Below are 18307 nucleotides of genomic sequence, written 5' to 3' on the forward strand. Positions count from 1 at the left end.
TACCAGCAACCACCAGGACCCACATGGGTCTCAGGAGGGAGAGGCTTTGCCTGAGCAGGGAAACGGCTGCACCGTGGGCATGTGGTGAGGGCCCATGTGGCCGGAGCTAGCGGGCACAGCGTGCTTGTCGGCCTCAGCATCTTCTGGGCTGGGAGCAGGGAGAGCTGCAGCCTGAGTGAAGGGCTAGCGATGACATCACCTGGCGATGACATATGAAATCTATGACCTCCCCCCAAGACACAGTCAGGCCCCAGGTCCAAACACAACCCAAATGCTTTTATGTTTAATGGCCTGCCTCCAGGGCCCACAGCCTTATTACAGACCTTAACTAGGCCAAGGGCCTGGCTTGCCAGCTTCTGGCTCAGTTCAGCACTCTGCAAGAAGGTAACCCACAGCAGGCCTGGCTGATGCGGCCCTGGCTTGGGGAGGGCCAAGGTCCTTAGTCGACATCTTCGGAGACCTCCCAGGACTGAGCTGTCACTCAGCCTGTCCCTTTTTTAGTCCCTGAGTCCCTGCAGCTGCTTGGCTTCCGGCAAACACACAACTTTCCTGGGAAAATGCACCAGGTTGGGGCGGCACCTCAGGGAAGTCACTGGTGTCAATTCAGCACAGGCCGGGGCCTCTCAGGGGTGAAAGCAGCAGGCCCAGGACAAGGATGCCAGCCCCAGGCTGTATCCCTGCACCCCCTGTAGCAGGGGATGGGAGGGGAAGGCTCCCCTCAAGGAGCTCCAGACTCGGGGGTTAGGGCCCAACCCCAAATGCTGGGGCTGTATGTAGCCCTAGGCTTTCCTGGGAAATGACTCTAGAAAGTGTGTGAGCCATATACACTGGACAACATACCACTCTAAGATGACCAAGTCCTATGACACATCAAGACTTTCTAGAGGAAGGTTCTGTGGGCCTCAGCCTCCTATTCCAGGCTCTGGCTGAGATCTAGGCTCCTGTCCTGGGCAGGAAGCAGACAGCAAACCATGATGGGTGTGTGTCAGGCATCACCCCACAACAACCCTGTGAGGTAGGCTGTGTTGTCCTATTTTACAAACGGGGAACTGAGGGCGCAAGAGAGGAAGTGGCCTGCCCGTTTACACAGCAAGGAACAGGAGCCAGGATTCAAGCCCAAGTCTGTCGGGCTCCAAAGCCCACACGTTTTCTCTAAGGAAGAAATAGGAAGTAGTCCTTTCTGATAAAGGCCCTCAAGTTAAAAGTTCAGGGGCTCTCAGCCCAGCCTGGGGTGGGGGGCGGGGGCAGGGTAAGAGCTGGAGAAACCCCAAGGCCATGTCCGCTCCTGGGCCTCAGCAGCTGGACCGGCAGAAGCGGGGCACAGAGAGCAATCCCCAGATCTCCAAACAGCAGAGGCGACCAAGGCTACAGCTGATGACTCTGGCTCCCCAATAGCTGCGGGCGGGGCGCGGTCCGGTCGGGTCCTGAGGCCTTGTGGCCCCAAGTGGGCAGAGCCAGGCCATTGAGCCAGGCGGATTCGAGCAGGCTGCGGAAGCGCGCCCTCATCGTGGGGCCGGGCAAGCTGGCACCAGCAGCAGGGGTGGGTGAGGCACCTCGGGACCCTCCTCCAGCAGTTGCCTCTGCTTTCTCCAGGCCAGGGGTTGGTGGCTTCCTCCCCGGCTTTTTGGCTTTGGGGGCAGACAACTTCCAAGCCAGGTCTAGGCTCTCTGGCTCCTCTCTGGCCACGGTGGGCTCTGAGGAGGGCACAGATCCAGCCTCAGTGTCAAAGTCACCTGGAAAATGAACATACCGTCAGGCTGCAGACCCCCAACACCCTCAAGTCCCATCTCCAGGCCTCCAAAGCCATCTAGACCAGTGGTTCTACTGTCCCAGGTTAGGGCAGCCCTGGCAGGGTCACAGACATCATGACCCTTTCCCAGCATGTGCACACTGGCCTGACCGTCATGCCCATCAAGCCGAAAGGGTGTGCTTCTCCTCAGGTGATACCAGCACTCTATCTAATGGGGGCACCCCCCCAGGAACCCTTTGGGTGCAAGGACAAGAGGAAAGGGGCTCAACAGGCCAGAAACCATTGGTCTGATCCAAAGGCTCACTGAACAGGTGGGGAAACTGAGGCACAGAGAGAGAGGACCCTGCCACATATAAGGGTGCCATCATTCTTCTGTCACATCACCCCCAGAACCGGAACAAGAGCCAGGCAGGGACTGCCCAGAGAGCAGCGCCCGGAGGGAGGGAGGGAGTGGAGGAAGGGGTGGAGGGAATGGGAGGGGCCTTCGGACCAAGAGCCCACCTACTTGGAAGGGGGGCTGTCAGGGGAGCACTGTCTAAGGACACCACTGAGGAGTGGCCCCATAAGGATACGGGAGGGAATGGGGACGGGGGCACCAAAATGCAGCCAGTGGTAGGAAGCTGGGCCCCAGACTCTCATAGGCTTGGTCAGAGCAGGAGGGGTCTGTGATGTGCCTGTGACCCACTGTCCAGAGGACCTGTCCCTCTCTGGGCCCCAGAGAGCCCAGATGTATAGAGAGAAGACTGGCTGGGGGGCTTGTGAGTGAGGCATGACACCCACCTTCACTCTTTCTCACCCAGGAATAGAATGCTTGTACTTGCATTTTCTTTGCACCCCATTAGGGCAATGCCCCAACTTTGTAAGTGCTCAGCAGTGCTCATCACCCACACCCCAAACTCCACATCAGCACCTCGCTGCCTCAGGCCCCCTCTCTACCCCGATATGGAGTCTGGACCAGGGCAAGACTGCCAGGATGGGGAGGGGACAAGAAAGTTTCTGTGGAGACACAACCAGAGGCCTGGCGGACGTAAGGCAGGGGGACTACAGAGCGGGCCTCTGGCCTCAGTGCCAGGTGTCCTGAAGTAGGACAGGCAACGACAGACACCACTTGACACCATCACCAAAGCCGCGGCTGAAGAAGAGTGATCCTGATGGTACCCACCGTGGGGCACTACAGCCACTCCCCAGAGCAAGGTCCAGCTACCTGAACTGAGGCGGAAGGTGCTCCCAGACACAAAAACAGCACATTGGAGAACACCGTGCACAGACTGTTTGGTAGGGAGAAGCAAACCACAAAATGACGCTGCGACTTACAGGCAATTTCTGTGTGTGTAAATATCTGGGAGGACTGGGGAATTACACATTTAAAAGTGTTCCGGGAGGGAGGGTGGGACCCCTCCCCCTCCCCCGCCCAGGTTTGGGGTACGAGGTGCTGGATGAGTGCAGTGCTGCTGAGACGGGAAAGACGGGGATGGGAAGCGAGCTCAGGGGAAAGGTCAGGAGCGTGGTTTGGGAGGAGTTAAGGGTTGAAGAGCCCCCAGGTGCAGAAGCCCAGCATGCAGTCAGGTATTTGGGGCTTGAGCTCGGAAGAGGGGAGCGGGGCGGGACAGACACAGGGGGAGATGACCTCAGACAGGCACAACGGAGGATGAGGGGGGAACCTGGGAGGGTGCTGCGCCAGGGAAGGCCAAGTTTTCCTGGGGACAGAGCAGTTGGCATGTTCAGAGACTTACAAAGGAGGCTGTGCAGGCACTCATTGATGCTGGGGGTGAAGAGGGATGCGGGCGTCCACAGAGCCTACCCTGGAAGGCCAGCCCCCTCCCCAGGCACGAGCTCTTTCCAGAAGCCCGGGAATCCCTCAGCCCCTGGCTGTGACCACTCACACAGCCCACACACCTGTCACTCGCTCACACAGCTCCGGTGGCTACTGGGGCTGCCCCATGCTCACCCAGCTGGCGGCGTACACAGTCTCGCCACTGAAGGCCCAGCAGGTCAGGGTAGATGTCGGGCAGCTGGCGCAGCGCCAGCAGCTTCAGCATGCGCGACGTGCAGCCGTGCAGGGCACGCTCCCGCAGGGCCCGCTCCTCCGACAGCGTGGTGGGCCGCAGCTCCACGCGATGCTCCTGCAGCACGTGGTCCACGGAAGCGGGTGGCAGCCGCGGGAAGAGCCGCTCCTTCACCAGGTGGATGGGCACGAAGATGGCCCCGGCCCGCACCACGTGGGGGAAGGGGCACTGCTGCGTGCACACAAAGCTCTGCAGCTGGGACAGCAGCTTGCTCAGCAGCCCCTGCACACCCTGGCAGTCCTGCCACGCCGCCCGGCCCCAAGGCCCAGACGTCTCAAGCCACTCGCGCAGCTTTTCCGGCGGGGAGTGGGCCACTGAGCCTGAGATGGCGTCACACAGGGAGGCATGCAGTCCTGCAAAGTGTTGCTCTGGGGAGTCTGCTGTGGCGGGAGTAGACGCTGGAGCGGGGCCTACAACTGGAGCCGGAGCCGGAGCCGGAGCCGGAGCTGGTGCAGGCGATGGAGCCGGAGCAGGGGCCGAGGCAGGGGAGGTCATGGCTACGGCTGGAGGGCTGGGCAGCGCCAGGTTGAAGCAGGCCACGGGCAAGGGCTGGGTGAGAATCTGTAGTCCAGCGGGCACAGGTGTGGGGGTGGGTGCAGGCTGAGCAGGGGCTGAGGTGGGCACAGCTGGGACCACGGCTGGAACCACAGTTGCAGGCAAGGGTGCTGGCCGGAGGATCTTGAATTTTCGGAACATGAAGGCTACAGAGCTGTGGAAGTTGGTCCTTGGGGTCGCCTCTGTGGTCACTGGCACCCCAGGCAGGTCTGGTGCCTCTGTGACTACCTTTTTCAGGACTTGCCGATCTGAGACTGTGTCCCCCACACCTGGCATGTCGGAGACTGTGTTTCCCACACCTGGCACATCCACAGCTGCGGTGGGCTTGGCATGCCCTGCGGGATGAGGGACCTTGGCAGGGGGGGCCTCTGCCGTGGTCTTCTTCACACTCAAGTCCAGTGCCACCTCCTCCTTAAGTGAGGCGTGCACACTCGCGGGGGCTTCCCGGCCAGGCAGAGATCCCCTGCAGTCTTTGTCATGGCTCTCACTGGGGGCTGGGGCCGGGTCTGGCTCAGCTGTGGCCTCAGGTGCCTGCACGTCCAGGTAGTCACGGTAGGGGGCCAGGCTGAAGACGTTGTCGATAATGGGCATGGGTGGGGAGCTGGGTGGCAGTGTGCCCTCGTTCTGCGGAAGAGACTGGCGCTCCTGGGCACAGGGCGGGAGTGCCGGTGGGGTGCGTGGAACTGGACTATCTCCAATGATGATGGGTGCCCCAGGGTGCTCATCGAGGTGGGGCTGGAGCTGCTCTCTCCTGCAGCTGGGCAGCCACATCTTCTCCTCAGCTTCCTGCACTGGCTTCTCTGCAGGCCTTGCAGGCTCTAAGCATGGCTGGCTGGCAGGCAGAGGCTGGCATGCCCGCTGGAAGGCACCGGGCTGTGGCACAGCCTGCACACTGTTCTGGGAAGGTGGTGTCCCTCCGAGCCCTGGGGATGCTCCATAGAGAGAGAGGTCATCCCGGGCGTAAGGAAAGCCCAGCGTCTGGGGGGCAAAGTCCACTGGGCAGCGTGAGGCAAGAGGTGGCTCCAGCTTGAGGCCTGGCGAGGGTGCTGGGAGGGGGGCAGAGGGGTAGGAATAAGCATCCAGCCCCCCTGGGGGCACACAGGGTGCCTGGGCTGCCTGCTGCCTCAGGTAGGGGCTGCTTAGCCCGCCAGCTGGGTACCCGGCCCCCTTGTGGGCTCCCAGCGGCTGTGGTGGAAGCATTGAGCCATAGCTGCCCTGCTTCTCTGGGTGGCGACAGGCTGGAGGGCAAGGGAGGGCCTGTGCGGCGTGGGGCAGAGGATGGTGGGTGGGCACTGCATCCTGGCAGGCTGGTCCCAGAGGTTGGGCCAGCTGCGTCCAAGGACTGGGGGGTCCCTCGGACAACGCCTGCTTGGGGTCCCCAGAGTAAGGACCTGCATACTTGGAGGCCAGGAAGCCTGTGCTGTGGATGGTCCGATACTTCTCCAAGAATGCCTGGCACGGGGAGAAGCTCACCGAGGAGTCTTTGCCAGATGTCCCAGCTGGCACCCCACGCAAGAAGGTACCATCCAGGGACTGGCCCTTGCCAGGAGCTGGGGGCAGAGAACAAGATGGGTCGGCGGGGGGTAACAGGGATCCAGTCACCAGCGTCCAATCAACATCCAGGGGCCTCTTTGCTGCCCCTTCCCCCAGGCAGGTTGAGAGCCCGTAACACAGAGGGTTGCGGTAGACAGGTTTGGGTGCCGCCAGTGGTGGGCCTGGGTAGGAGTGAGCCTGAGGACCGAAGGGTAGGAGCTCAACTGGGCCAGAGTCCTGTACTTTCTCGGAGCTTTCTGTGGGTGGGCGGTAGAGCAGGCAGCTGGTCAGAAGGTTGTCTGCCCGAAGTGGGGGTCCTGCCATGCTGGTGGGGTACAAGGGTGGGTATGGGGTCCAGGATGCCAACCGCTCAGACCCTGTCTTCGGAGGACCCCCCATGGGGCAGGAGAAGTAGGCACCTTTGTAACTGCAGGGGTCCTGGTTACCAGCAGAGGGGGGCAGGCTGTGCCCGGGCCCAGAGTCTGCCTCTAGGCGGGGCAGCTTGCCATACATCACAGGCCCCAGGGTCCCCAGTGGCCTCTTCTCCGCCATCACTGTGAAGGCTTCAAGCCCTCCAGGGCCCCAGCTACTCAACTGCTGACCTGGGAGAGAGAGGGAGAGGCAGGGGCTGTCAGAAAAACAGGTTACAGGCAAGCAACAGAAGGCTGTTGCTCTTACTGGCTCATTGCCATGCCCAAGAACTTGGCACTTAGTAAATGCTCAATAAAGACTGTATGGATGAATGAATGAAGGCATGAGCCAACTTTATTCTGTAAAAGCTGCAGAACCCTCTGTTTAATGAATTCTTGTACAGCAGCCCTAACGTACCCCCGCCCCCCACTCCAGGAGCCCCTTCTGTTCAGCTTTCCTCCACATGACTCCCAAGACCCCTTCCACAATTTCCCACACCTCCACCCATTTACAGATAAGGAGACCCATTCATCCCAAAGTCACTGATGAAAGACATGGGAGGAGAGGCAGGCTTCCTACCTCTCACTACAAGCTCTTATTCCAAGATGCCATAGTGATCTCTAGATGCCTACAGCAGCCGAGACGTGGAATCAGGCACTGTCTACAAATTCAGATTTCCTGTGATACTCTAGATCTCACTTTCTGACCTGCCAGTCTCATCGAAAATAGCAGAGCCAGGCCTGGAACCCGGGTCTCTAGGCCCAGGAGGACAGATACTGGGCTTAGTTTTAGAGGGCAGTACCCCAGCACAACCCTTTGTATAAGCCCCACCCCGCACCCTAGACCCACCCCAGACCCACCCCCAGGAGGAGAGCAAAGGCTGTCCAGCAGATGGTGCTGTGGCGCCAACAGGAAGCTCCCAAAAGGGGAGGGGAGGAGAACCTGTGCCCATCCCAGCCCCCAAACTGCAGCTATTCCAAGAACATGGGGGCAGCACAGGACCATGGAGCAGGTGGGGAGGCGAGAGGATGTGAATATGCAGGGAAGGAGCTTCCAGGGGTCACAAAGTGCTAGTTGGCAACGACCCCCATTGTATTGATAGAAAAACTGAGTACCAGAGAAAGACTAAGGTCCTCAAGCAAGGCCAAGCAAGGACTGGGACCTATAGGCTCAGAGAGGTCAAGTGTGGCTTTCCTCAAGGCAGCAGGCACCCAATGGCACAGGAGGGGGTCATCTGAGGCCAGTCTACTAGGACCACATTGACCTGCTTCTACCTCCCCCAGTGCCCTGTTCCCCGAAACCCTCAGGTGGCTTAGAAAGGACGAATCAGCTCAATCTTGCTATCATTAGGCCATGGGACAGGTGTCACAAGTTTCTATCACCAAGCCAGGATCAGCCCCCCCCCCAGTCTTCTCCCTTCCGGCTGGTGGCCGACGAGACCCACACGTTCAGAGTTAGACCAGCACATTTTGGGGACAGAAAAAGCCGAGGGTGATATGGGGGCCAATGCCTACTCTCATCCCAGCCTAAGTGCACCAAGGAAGCCAGACACGACTCAGAAAGAAAGCTGTCTCATCTCCGGGCCAGAATCCAACACCTCTGGCCAGCCTGGAGAAGTGGATGCTCCGAGAAGACAGGAAGGAGCACCAGAGCAACAATACCGATAGCAGCGCCCTATGACAGGGCCCTGCACCCCAAGGGGAAAGCCCCCACCCTGCTGCACAGCAACTTTGCAAGAAGGGGTTGTATGGTTTGGGGAGTGCTGAGCCCCCCTGCCCTTGGGGGGGCTCTGGGTTAATAAGTGCTGGCTCTAGTCTCACCTCCCCCACACACTCCTTGGGGCCTTCTCCATACCCACCCCCGGCCCCAAGAGCCCTTCTCTCCTAGGCTCTGCCCATTGCATGCCCTTGACCCTGGAGACTTGCTGAGACACTCCCCCGGGACTTAGCCCAATAAAGGTGAGGCCACTTGGGACCCCCAAGAGTCTTTGGGGGAGAGATGGGGGCTCCAGGGAGCCAGCAGAGGACTATGAAAGGTATGGGGGTAACATTACCTCCGGCTCTTAGGAGATGGGGAGAGCCCAATATTTTACACACTCCACTCTAAACGGTAGCCAAAATGTAGGTGGCCTCCTTCCCCCCCACACACGCAGCAAGAGGCAAGCAATTGTTCGGAGAAGGGCGGGACCCCAGGGGGCAGGGTCACATCACCCTTTGGGCCACCGAGCTGCTTGCTGGCTGAGGTTGCGGCTGGGCTGGGAGGACCAACCTCAAGCAGCGCCCAGAAGAGCCCACCACCGCTGTGCCATCCCTGCCCTACGCAGCAGGGGGAGCAAACAGCTCCGTGGCTCAATTCCCTCTTCCAACGCCTAAGGGGTCTCCGGATGGACGCTGGGCAAGACCAGGAAGAAGAGAGCGATCCTGCCCAGCTGTGGCCAGCGCTTGGACTCTGAGAGGGCTGAATCGGCTCCCCTTCCCGTGTTCTCACACCTCCCCCAGCTGAGGCTCTGGGCCCTGCCCACGCTACAACCGCATCTAGGGGCAGCCCAGGCTCCCGTGGTGGAGGAAGGGTCGCGGGATCCGCTCCACCCACTTTCCCCTACCTGCTTGGCCCATAACTCCGGTGCCTGGGGCCCTCAGCCGACCTAGCTTTGGGGCTGCCGCCACACCGACCCCGGCGGCTTCCGGGTGTCCCCATGCCCTGCCCTGCGGCGCTGGGGCGCACGTGCACCCCAGCAGGCCGATACACAGGCCGCCGCCACCCATGCAAACCCGTGCCTGCAAGTACGTGCCTGGCCCATATCTGCACACACGCCCCTCCAGAACTGCGTTCTCCCCTCGTTCGGGCCCCCGCGCACCCAGCTCCACGGACCGACACCCAAAGACTGGCGGGAGGGCGGGGGCAGGGGGCGGCCTGGCAGCAGAGTCCGGGCAGCCACCGCCTCGGGGCGATCCCGCCAGCCTGGGCTGCGGCCAGAGGGTGAGTCAAGCCGCAGCGAGGAAACCGCAGGGCCGTCCCGTCCCAGTAGGGCGCGTCCAGGGCCCCGCGGCGCCTCAGTGCCAGACGTCCCCCAGGCCAGCCCCCCGCCGCCCCCTCATCTCCGCCCGGGCAGTCCACGTGAGTCGGGCCCCGCGGGAGGCCCGAGGGCTCGGCCTGAGCTCCTCTTCGCCAGCCCCACGCCGGAGGATCGGGCGCCGGGGCCCCGCCGGGGCTCCAGAGAGCTACCAGGCCCCGAGGGCCTCGAAGTCCGGGGAAAGTTGGGGCAGCGGCGCGACCCCTGCCCCGCAGCCCGCCAGCCGGGGGTCCGCGGCAGCCAGGAGCCAAGCCACCTCAGCCCAGGCCCAGCGCGCTCCATCCCCGGGCCGGCCGGCAGGGGCGCCCTGGGGCAGCGCCACCCGCCCCTTCCCCACGCGCCGCCCGCAAACTCGGCCCAAGTTTCCGCGCCCGCCGAGTGGGCGAGCTCCTACCTGCAGGGCACCGGGGTTCCCGCTGCTGCTGCCCGGGGCCGCGGCCGCATCCTCCAGCGCCGCCGAGGCCGCGGGTCCTTGTCCTGCCGGGCCCTGCACGGGAAGTCGCGGTGAGCACCGAGCTCGGAGCCACCCTCCTCGCTGCCTTTCGCGCCGCCGCCGGGCGCCGTCTGCGGTCCCAGGCGGGGCGGGCTGGGGGCGGAGCGGGGGCGGGGCGGCCCGCGCGGTTGGGGCAGAGCCCGGCCGCGCCTCTGGGAGCTTGCGCTCCCCTGAGCCCCGGGGTGCGAAAGGCCTGCCTCTGCCAGCCCTCAGGGGGCCGGGCCGCGGGCGCTGTGCACAGTCTGTACCCACCGCACTCTGCGAACCATCGCCTGGCGCGCCCATCCCATGCCTTCATTCAGTCACTCCGTTAGATCATTCATTCATTGTCACTTTCTAGCTATGCGGCCTTGCGTCCGCCACTTGACCTCATGATCTTTAGTTTCCTTATTTTAGTAAAACTGGGATTATATCATAGTGGTTGTGTCGTAAGGCTTAGAAGAGTTTGTATTAAAATATCTGGCTCTCAAAAATATAAAATAAAGGGCTTCCCTGGTCGTGCAGTGGTTGAGAGTCCGCCTGCAGATGCAGGGGACGTGCGTTCGTGCCCTGGTCCGGGAGGATCCCACATGCCGCGGAGCGGGTGGGCCCGTGAGCCATGGCCGCTGAGCCTGCGCGTCCGGAGCCTGTGCTCCGCAACGGGAGAGGCCACAACAGTGAGAGGCCCGCGTACCGCAAAAAAATAAAAAATAAAAAAAAATATCTGGCTCTCTTGGGCTAGTACAGTTGCATTAGGAGGCTGGAGAAGGGCTCCTTAGTCTGTCTCCTCATCTCGGTGAAGCCAGTGAGGGCAAATTCCAAACAAATGTATCTCAACTCCTGTTAGGGCACCATACCTGTCTGAGGAAGGGGTGATTTCCCCATCTCTGGAGTGAGCCAGGAATGAGGGTGCTGGGAGGTTTGTTAAGTGGCCTCTGAACCTTTAGGACAAATCTCCCTCAAGCCTGAGCACGTGTAGCCCGGGAGGTGGGATGGGGTGGAGCATCCCCAGCCAGGAATGGTCTGTTACCAAGAGAGGGGCTGGAGTGGTGGAAGGGCTTTCTCTATTTGCCCTCTCTGAGCCATCTGATGTTGGATAAGAAGACCCTTGGTGCTGCTACCTTCTCTGAAAAACCTGGTCCCTCACATTTCCTGGGCTTCCCAAGGACTGGGGACAGGTGTGTGCAGTGGAGGGAGGGAACAGGTGAACATGCCAAAGGTCAGAGCAAGTTCATGGGGCAAAACCACCTAGGCCACTTGCTCAGATCCCAAAGGTCAGGCCTGCCTGAGTCAAAGGGCAGAGCAAGTGTAAGGCCACAGGTTCCAAGAGTAAGGAAGCAGCTAGAGCAGCAGGGGCTGGGCACTGCAGGGAGGAAGAGGAAGTGAAAGTCACCTGGGGGCAGCAGAGAGGGTGTCACTTAACTGAGAGCTGGAGGGTTCTTAGAAATAGAGTTTGGAGAGAGCTGGCAAGCAGAGACTCAGAGAAGGTTGGGGCTTTCCCGAAGTCACACAGCAGTCTGGGATCAGGAAAGTGCATCTGTGTGCTGACAAGTAGGAGTCATGGCCAAGCCTCAGCTCACAGGCTGTTCTTCCCCACTTTTGCTCTTCACCAAGCTGGCCTCCCCTCCACGACACCCATTCCCCCGCCTCTGCCCTGTAAAAAGGGGGTTGGGTGGAGGGCAGTGTTCTCAGCTCTTAGGGTCTAGTCTCAGAACTCTCGGGTTGCATGCTTAGAGGGCTGGGTGTTCCCTTCAATCTCTCTGAGCCTGAGCGGAGCCCACCCAGGCCAGGATGAGCCTGGCGAGACCCCAAGGGGGCCAATTAAGAATCTTCAGCCCAGGGCTTCCCTGGTGGCACAGTGGTTAAGAATCCGCCTGCCAATTCAGGGACACGGGTTCGAGCCCTGGGCCCGGAAGATCCCACATGTCGCGGAGCAACTAAGCCCCTGTGCCACAACTACTGAGCCTGTGCTCTAGAGCCCGCGAGCCACAGCTACTGAAGCCACGTGCCACAACTCCTGAAGCCTGCATGCCTAGAGCCCATGCTCTGCAACAGAAGAAGCCACTGCAAGGAGATACCCATGCACTCCAACGAAGAGTAGCCCCCGCTCACCACAACTAGAGAAAGCCCGCGCGCAGCAACGAAGACCCAACGCAGTCAAAAAAATAAATAAATAATTTATTTAAAAAAAAAAAAAGATTCTGAAGCCCCATTGAGTCTTGTCTTAATTCAGAGACCACTTCACAAAGTATCTTCACTTACTCATTGTCTTCTCCATTCCTTTCAGGCATCACTTAGACACCTTGGACTACAAAAGAGGTATCACAGGGCAGGGGACTTGGGAGCCACTTTGTAGCTTTCTGAGACTCAGTTTCCTTACCTGCAAAACAGGGACCATGAAACCTGCCTCACAGACTTCAGTGAGTGTTGAATGAACAAAATCAGTGTTGGAAATTGCTTGTAAACCATAAAAAGTTTGTAGAGTATCAGCTGACTATGAGCTCCTGAAGGCGTGACCTTGCCCTCTTCTTCTCTATCCCAAGGTCATGTGCAGAGCCTGGGAGAGGTGCCTATCAAGCCTTTGTTGGATAAAAGAAGGTAATCAGTACAAGGTGGCTGCCTTGGGAACCGCCCCCCCTCACCCCGCACCGTGTGTTTATTAGGCTGTGGTCTTGGAGAGGAGGAATGGTATTGTGGCTGGAAGAAACAGTGTGAGCAAAAACAGAGAAGGGAATAGTCTGCCCTTATGTGGGCTTCCTGGCTGGTGTTAACAAAGAACAGTGGCATAGAGAAGCCTGGAAGGGAGGTTTCACACTCACCACCCCCCCTCCAACACACACACCAGGGCTCCACAGCCTCCACAGGCAGATTCTCCCCCTCCACCCCACCCCAGACAGACACTGATTACTCCTCCTGGCTCCCTGGGAAGGCGAGGTAAGAGGTCAACTTTTGAACCTCTGCTTGTTACCTACACATGGCTATTAATAACAATGCCATTCTCTCTAATGAGGCCACCCCTGCTATTTACAAATTTCCTTCCTCAGAGGAGCTCCTTCTCACCCCAGGGGAGGGAGATGTGGTGCTGGTAGCCACCCTACAGGCAGAGAAACAGAGAAGTGTGGTGCCTTTTCCCAAGACACACAGCAATGCTCTCCCCAATCCTTTCAGACCCGGCTATAGACACTGCCTCCTTCAGGGAGGCCCCCGGATTGCTGTTATGGCACTCTCTGTCCTCTCTACTTCCTCATCCCTTCCCTCTTCCTACCCAACAGAGGAACATCTCAGTGCTAGTGGGTGGGCAAGGCAAGAAGGCAAGGAGCTCTGCCTTGAACGTGGCCCTGCCGTCCATCGCTTGATAGACATGATCTCATTTAATTCTTACAACAAACATATGAGGCAGGGGTGTGAAAAACAAGTGAACTGAGGTGTGACCTACTGAGCTGAGTCACCTTAGACAAACCCCGTAACCTCTCAGTTTGCTCATCAGTCAAATGGGCATGATTAGAAAATGTCACAGGGCTCATGCAGATCCAAGGAGTTCACAGCTTGTTTTTTATAGTAAGTCCTCAACCAGTGGTAGCTCTAGAGGTGGAGGGGGAAGCGGCTTGCCCACATAGCCAAGAAATGGAGGAGCTGGGACTCTCCCCGCTGCCCAGGACTCTGTGACCCCAAACCCTTCTGAGAGAAGGCTCAGGCACAGCTGGTGGTCAGGAAGCCTCTGCCACTCAAGCAAGCAGAGCCTGAGTGGTCCCCTGTACCAGGGGCTGTCAGCCTGGGCTCAGGGCATCTCAGGGGGTCTGGATTGGATAGGACCTGGGGTGGGGCAGGTTCATAGGATCTGATCAGCGTGTGGTGAGCCACTTCCCAAAGATGTGCTGGAAAACCAGGGTTTCCTTCTGCAGGGAGGGCCAGGTTAGGGGCGGGGGGAACCTGCTACTCCTCCTGGGTGAGCAGGGAGTGGGGACCCTCCCCCTGCAAACTCTGGAGGAGCCCGACCCCACCTCCAGAGGAAATCAGTCTCTCAGAGGGGGATCCCAAAGACCAAGAAAGGGAGAACACTTTTCACTAGGCCACTCTGAAGACCATGCCTGCCTTCTGGCTAGAAAAAAAGCCCGCACACAATAATTTGGGGACCCTACTGCAGGAGAGGGAGGACACTCTGATTAATTCACAGCCAGGGTGGATTGACTGTCCTTCCCTTCCTTCCTTCCACCAACTACTGAGGACCCACAGGCTTTATGCTGGCAGTGAGTGGGACCCTGGCACTGTTTCCCTGGCCAGTGAGAGAGATGGATAAAAAATAGACCGTGACACTCCAGTGTGATGCTTGCTTGTGTGGGGATGAGGCTGCTGTGGCCTGATAGAGGCCTGAGGGATAGGGTACTGGCCTTGAGTCAGGAGAGGGTCCCCCATTCTGGCTATGATAGAGCCCAGCCACTGGCGGGTGGGATGGGGTAGGGTGTCTGGCTAGGTGCTGGAAGCAGCGGGAAACATTCCCTCCCTGACTCCAAAGAGGTCTTTCTAATGCCCACATCTGACCCTGTCATCCTCCCTGCCCCCAGCTTGGAGTCTCCCATGGCTCCCCAGTGCCTTCAGGATCCAGTTTCCCACTCTGGCTTCTGCCTGCCTCCTGACTGACCCTCCCCAGCTGGCCTGCCACTGCAGCCCCCAGAGCCAAAGCCAGGTCACACCTCCATGCTTTGGAATATGCTCTCCCTGAGCTTTGGCTGCCTGTCCAGCTCTTTCTTTGCTAACTCCTGTTGGTCTTCAAGGCTCAGCTCAGACCCCTTCCTCCAAGAAGCCTTCCAGAGCTCCAGGCTCAGTCTGGTCACCTCTTCTGAGGCCTCATAGCATTCTGAACTTATCTCCATGCTAGCCGTGAACTTATCTCCATTACCTAGTTGCAAGCCTGGCTCCCATACTAGCCTGGGTCTGCCCGAGCGCTGGGACTCCAGTGCCCAGCACAAGGCTAAGTTAGGCCGTGGTTGTGGAGTGAAGGGTTCATGGCAAAGGGGGACTGTGCACATCTGAAAGGGAAGAAAGTCAGAAAAACCTCCCCGGGCCCAGAGGTGAGAGCCTAAGAGGAGCCTCTGCTGCCAAAATCTTCCCTGAAGCCCCTGCATTTCCCCTCTCAGCCTCTCAGGACCCAAGACCGCAAACCCGAGGCCAGCGGCAGCCTGCCGGCCAACATAGGAAAACTGAGGCCCAGGGAGGGGGAGCCCCTGAGAGAAGGGGAGAGGCTGATGCATTTCCCCCTCGGTGTCGCAGGAGGCTGCTCCCCACATCCTGAGCCTGGACTCCTGCCAGCCTCCCTAATCACCTCCTTTCCTTCCCCATCCAGGGCCATTCTCTTGGGATCCCCTCCCCCGGGCCTCTGTGCCCTGGGCAGAGCAGCCCAGCTGTTTCCAGGATGGTGGTTTAGGCCTGGGCAAGCTGTACCCACAACCCTGACTCCTGCCCAGTGCCCACCGCGCTTTGGTCAGGCTTTGGCCTCCATAGGGAATTACCTTCCCCCAGCTCCCCAGTTCAAAGGTCTTGGGAGGCTGCCAACCCAGCTCCTCCTGGCCCTGCCTGGGCCCCCTCCCCCAGTGCCGGAGCACCCTCCTGTCCTACCATGGGCAGGCTGGGTAGACTGCCCATTGAAAGCTTCCTAAGGCCGGCTGGGGCAGTGGGGTTTGGGCCAGGTGGTTAGCGCTGCCCCTACGTTAGTGGCCCCCTGGGGTTTCCATCACTTAGGGCTGGTTACCAGGCAACTGCATCCGAGGGCTCGGCTCTGGCTTTGGGCTGGCACAGCCGCTGCTGCTGAGCGGGGAGGCTTGCAGTCAGGCCAGCTCGGGTCATGGTCAGGAGGCCTCATGTGCCTGGGCGGGACGGGGGTGGTGCCTCAGATCTGTAACCTCAGAAACTCCTTATCATTTTCTCAGCTTAGACCCAGAGCCCTGCCCCACGAAAGAGGTCTCCAGGGTCTTCCACACAAACACCCACACTCAGAGCCTTCAGGTTTCTGGGAGGTTGAGGGGAGGCTGAGTGGGAGCAGAGAGGGGCATTTTTCCCTCTTTAGGGACTGGGGGTGCAGCCCTGTGGCCTTACTGACCAACACTCTGTGGCCTGAGGTGGGGTCCATGAAGAGAATGATTTCCCAGGTTACAGGCCTTGGGCTTTGGGTCTAAATCCTGCTCTGCCTCTCAGTGGTTGTGTGACCTTGGACATGCTGATTGCCTGTCTGAGCCTCGGGTTGCCTCGTCTGTAGAATGGGATGGTAGCCCCTGTCTCATTAGGCAGTGTTTAGCCTGTAAAATGCTAATTAAAACTTTGGCTCCCCTGGTCCAGGAAGATCCCACATGCCGCAGAGCAACTAAGCCCATGTGCCACAACTACTGAGCCTGTGCTCTAGAGCCCGTGAGCCACAACTACTGAGCCTGCATGCCACAACTACCGAAGCCCACGTGCCTAGAGCCTGTGCTCCGCAACAAGAGAAGCCATCACAATGAGAAGCCTGCGCACCGCAACGAAGACTCAATGCAGCCAAAAATAAATAAATAAAATAAATAAATTAAAAAAAATTTTTTTGGCTCAGGGAGGCCCCCTTGGGGCAGGGATTGCCTCACTCAGCTCCTTTGTGGAGGTCCCCTAATTGGACCCCTGAGCCCTAGTAATGATGCAAACTCACCAGGCAGAGGATAACAGGCAGGGAGGGAGGGGAAAGGGGGAAGGAAACAGGTTGGCAAAAAAAATAATAACAACCCCCCTCCCATTGTGAGGGGAGGGACTCGAGAGTCCCCAGATTGTCACTTAGTTGCTGTGTAACTTTGGATGGGTTGCTTGACCTCTCTGAGCCTCCAATTCCTCATTGACAAGTGGAGATAATGGAAACTCCAGCCCCAGAGTGTTGCTGTGAGAAGATATTCAAGGAAAGTACCTAGCACAATGCCTGGCTCAGAAGTAGGGACTCAGAAAACTGGGACAATTATCATCGCGTTATTAAACCTGTATTACTACCAGTGACTGTTCATACCCATCATATCATTGAGTTCTGAGAGCACCCTGAGAGGAAGGAGAGTGGGGGCAGGCATTCACCTGGGGGAGGTGTTTAGCCTCCCAGCTTTGTCTCCTGATTTCCTGGTCTGGGGGTCCTGGGCCCCCTGAGGGGTGTGGAGGAGCCGGGGCTGCAGATCAAGCAGAAGGCCACAGAGCAGCCTGGGATGCAGATGGAACCAGAGCCTGCAGAGTGGGGAGGACTTAACTAGGCAGAAAGGAGCAGAGAGGGTATGCTTGGTGGGGGAACAGCCTTGACAAAGGCCTGGAGACCAGAGAGAGTGCAGTGTGGTCAGGAGCCACGGGAGCCAATGGCGGGGTGGGCTGAGACACCTAGGCCGAAGTGAGTGACAGTCACATACTGCCCTGCTGAGGCCTGGGGTCTGGCCCTAGGCAACCAAAGACCCCCTTGCTCCAGGGTGCTGAGAATGACTGTGCCAGAAAGGTGGGCTGTGAAGAGGGGAATCCTTTCTGGTTGCATCAAGGTGGCCACACTAACTCGCCTGCCCTCTGTCTGGAGGTCAATCTCATCCCCCATCTGTGAGCCTCCATCATCACAGAGCACAAGTCCATCTCCCTGGGCTCTCCAGCCCCCTTGGGAGGCCACACAGGCCTGTTCTTGAGGGACAGAGCCCAAGCCGAGGTCCAGAGAGAGCCAAGGCTGGCATGGCATGAGCCCAGGCCCTGCCAGGATGACCCAGCTCAGTGATGTCACTGCTATTCTCACAGGCAGCCTCGAGGGCCCCCAGCCCCACATCTGCCACCCACCCCAGAACAGGGGTGTCCTCCCTCCTCCAGTCTCCCCTGGAGCACAGCACTCTGCCCCCCAGTGCTCAGTGAACCCTTCCAACAAGTGTGGCCTCAGAACACAAGTCTTCTGGTGGCAGGAAAGCCAGGGCCAGGGCTGAGGTGTGGAGGAGACCAGGACGTTGCAGGACAGCTGGCCAGTGCTAGTAAATCAACAATTCCTGAGCAAACACAGGCCGCTCTGAACCCGGGCCTCCTTCCTCACCCTCTGCGGGCAGCCCCCTCCCCTCGTGCAATCCCTACAATCAGGCCATCTGTAGCTGACTCCGCTCCAACTAGCTCAGTAATTAGCACCTCATCGGCCTGTCTGCCTTTGAACAGCTCCCCTGGGAAGGGGTTTGAGGAGGTCTCCATGACCTCAGTGCCCAGGGCTGGGGCAAGTTCGTGCAGGCCCAGGGGCCAGGCTGCAAGGCCCCTGTCAGTCTCCCTGCAGCCACAGGTGGCCCCAGCATTCACTGACGTGGCGTTCCTAGCACAGGGCAGCGGAGCCAACTGAAGAACCCCTCTGGGAGTTAGGGGGCTGGAGTAGGGGGCTGGGAGGCAGAGGAGCCCCTCCCAGGACAAGCCTTCTCCCCGCAATCGCTGGGACACTTCTCAGCACCCCC

The 18307-nt window shown here is 59.3% G+C and overlaps 1 protein-coding gene across 2 annotated transcripts; it reads right to left on the reverse strand.

The window, feature by feature from the left end:
* Positions 1 to 255: 255 nt before the first annotated feature.
* Positions 256 to 9956, reverse strand: PRMT2IP (PRMT2 interacting protein). Of its 2 annotated transcripts, none has more exons than XM_022580060.3 (3): positions 9783 to 9956; positions 3699 to 6506; positions 256 to 1733 (listed from the first exon to the last, which is right to left on the reverse strand). In XM_022580060.3, the coding sequence occupies exons 2-3, from the start codon at positions 6454 to 6456 to the stop codon at positions 1366 to 1368; spliced, it is 3126 nt and encodes a 1041-aa protein (XP_022435768.2). In that variant the 5' UTR covers positions 6457 to 6506; positions 9783 to 9956; the 3' UTR covers positions 256 to 1365. The 2 variants fall into 2 exon arrangements, with proteins under 2 accessions (XP_022435768.2, XP_022435769.2); XM_022580061.3 differs by having other exon boundaries at positions 1625 to 1733; positions 3647 to 6506; positions 9783 to 9888.
* Positions 9957 to 18307: the final 8351 nt, after the last annotated feature.

Source organism: Delphinapterus leucas, chromosome 2 (assembly GCF_059928025.1).
Source record: "Delphinapterus leucas isolate spDelLeu-1000000601 "Yukka" chromosome 2, BTC_Dleu_Yukka2, whole genome shotgun sequence".
NCBI lineage: Eukaryota > Metazoa > Chordata > Mammalia > Artiodactyla > Monodontidae > Delphinapterus > Delphinapterus leucas.

Bases quoted from the DNA above. Each gene is read 5' to 3' on its own strand.
- PRMT2IP (XM_022580060.3), bottom strand. From the start codon at position 6,456: ATGGCGGAGAAGAGGCCACTGGGGACCCTGGGGCCTGTGATGTATGGC. The intron at 1,734-3,698 runs GTGAGCATGGGG...TTCATTTTCCAG, and splicing joins CTGTGTACGCCGCCAGCTGG to GTGACTTTGACACTGAGGCT.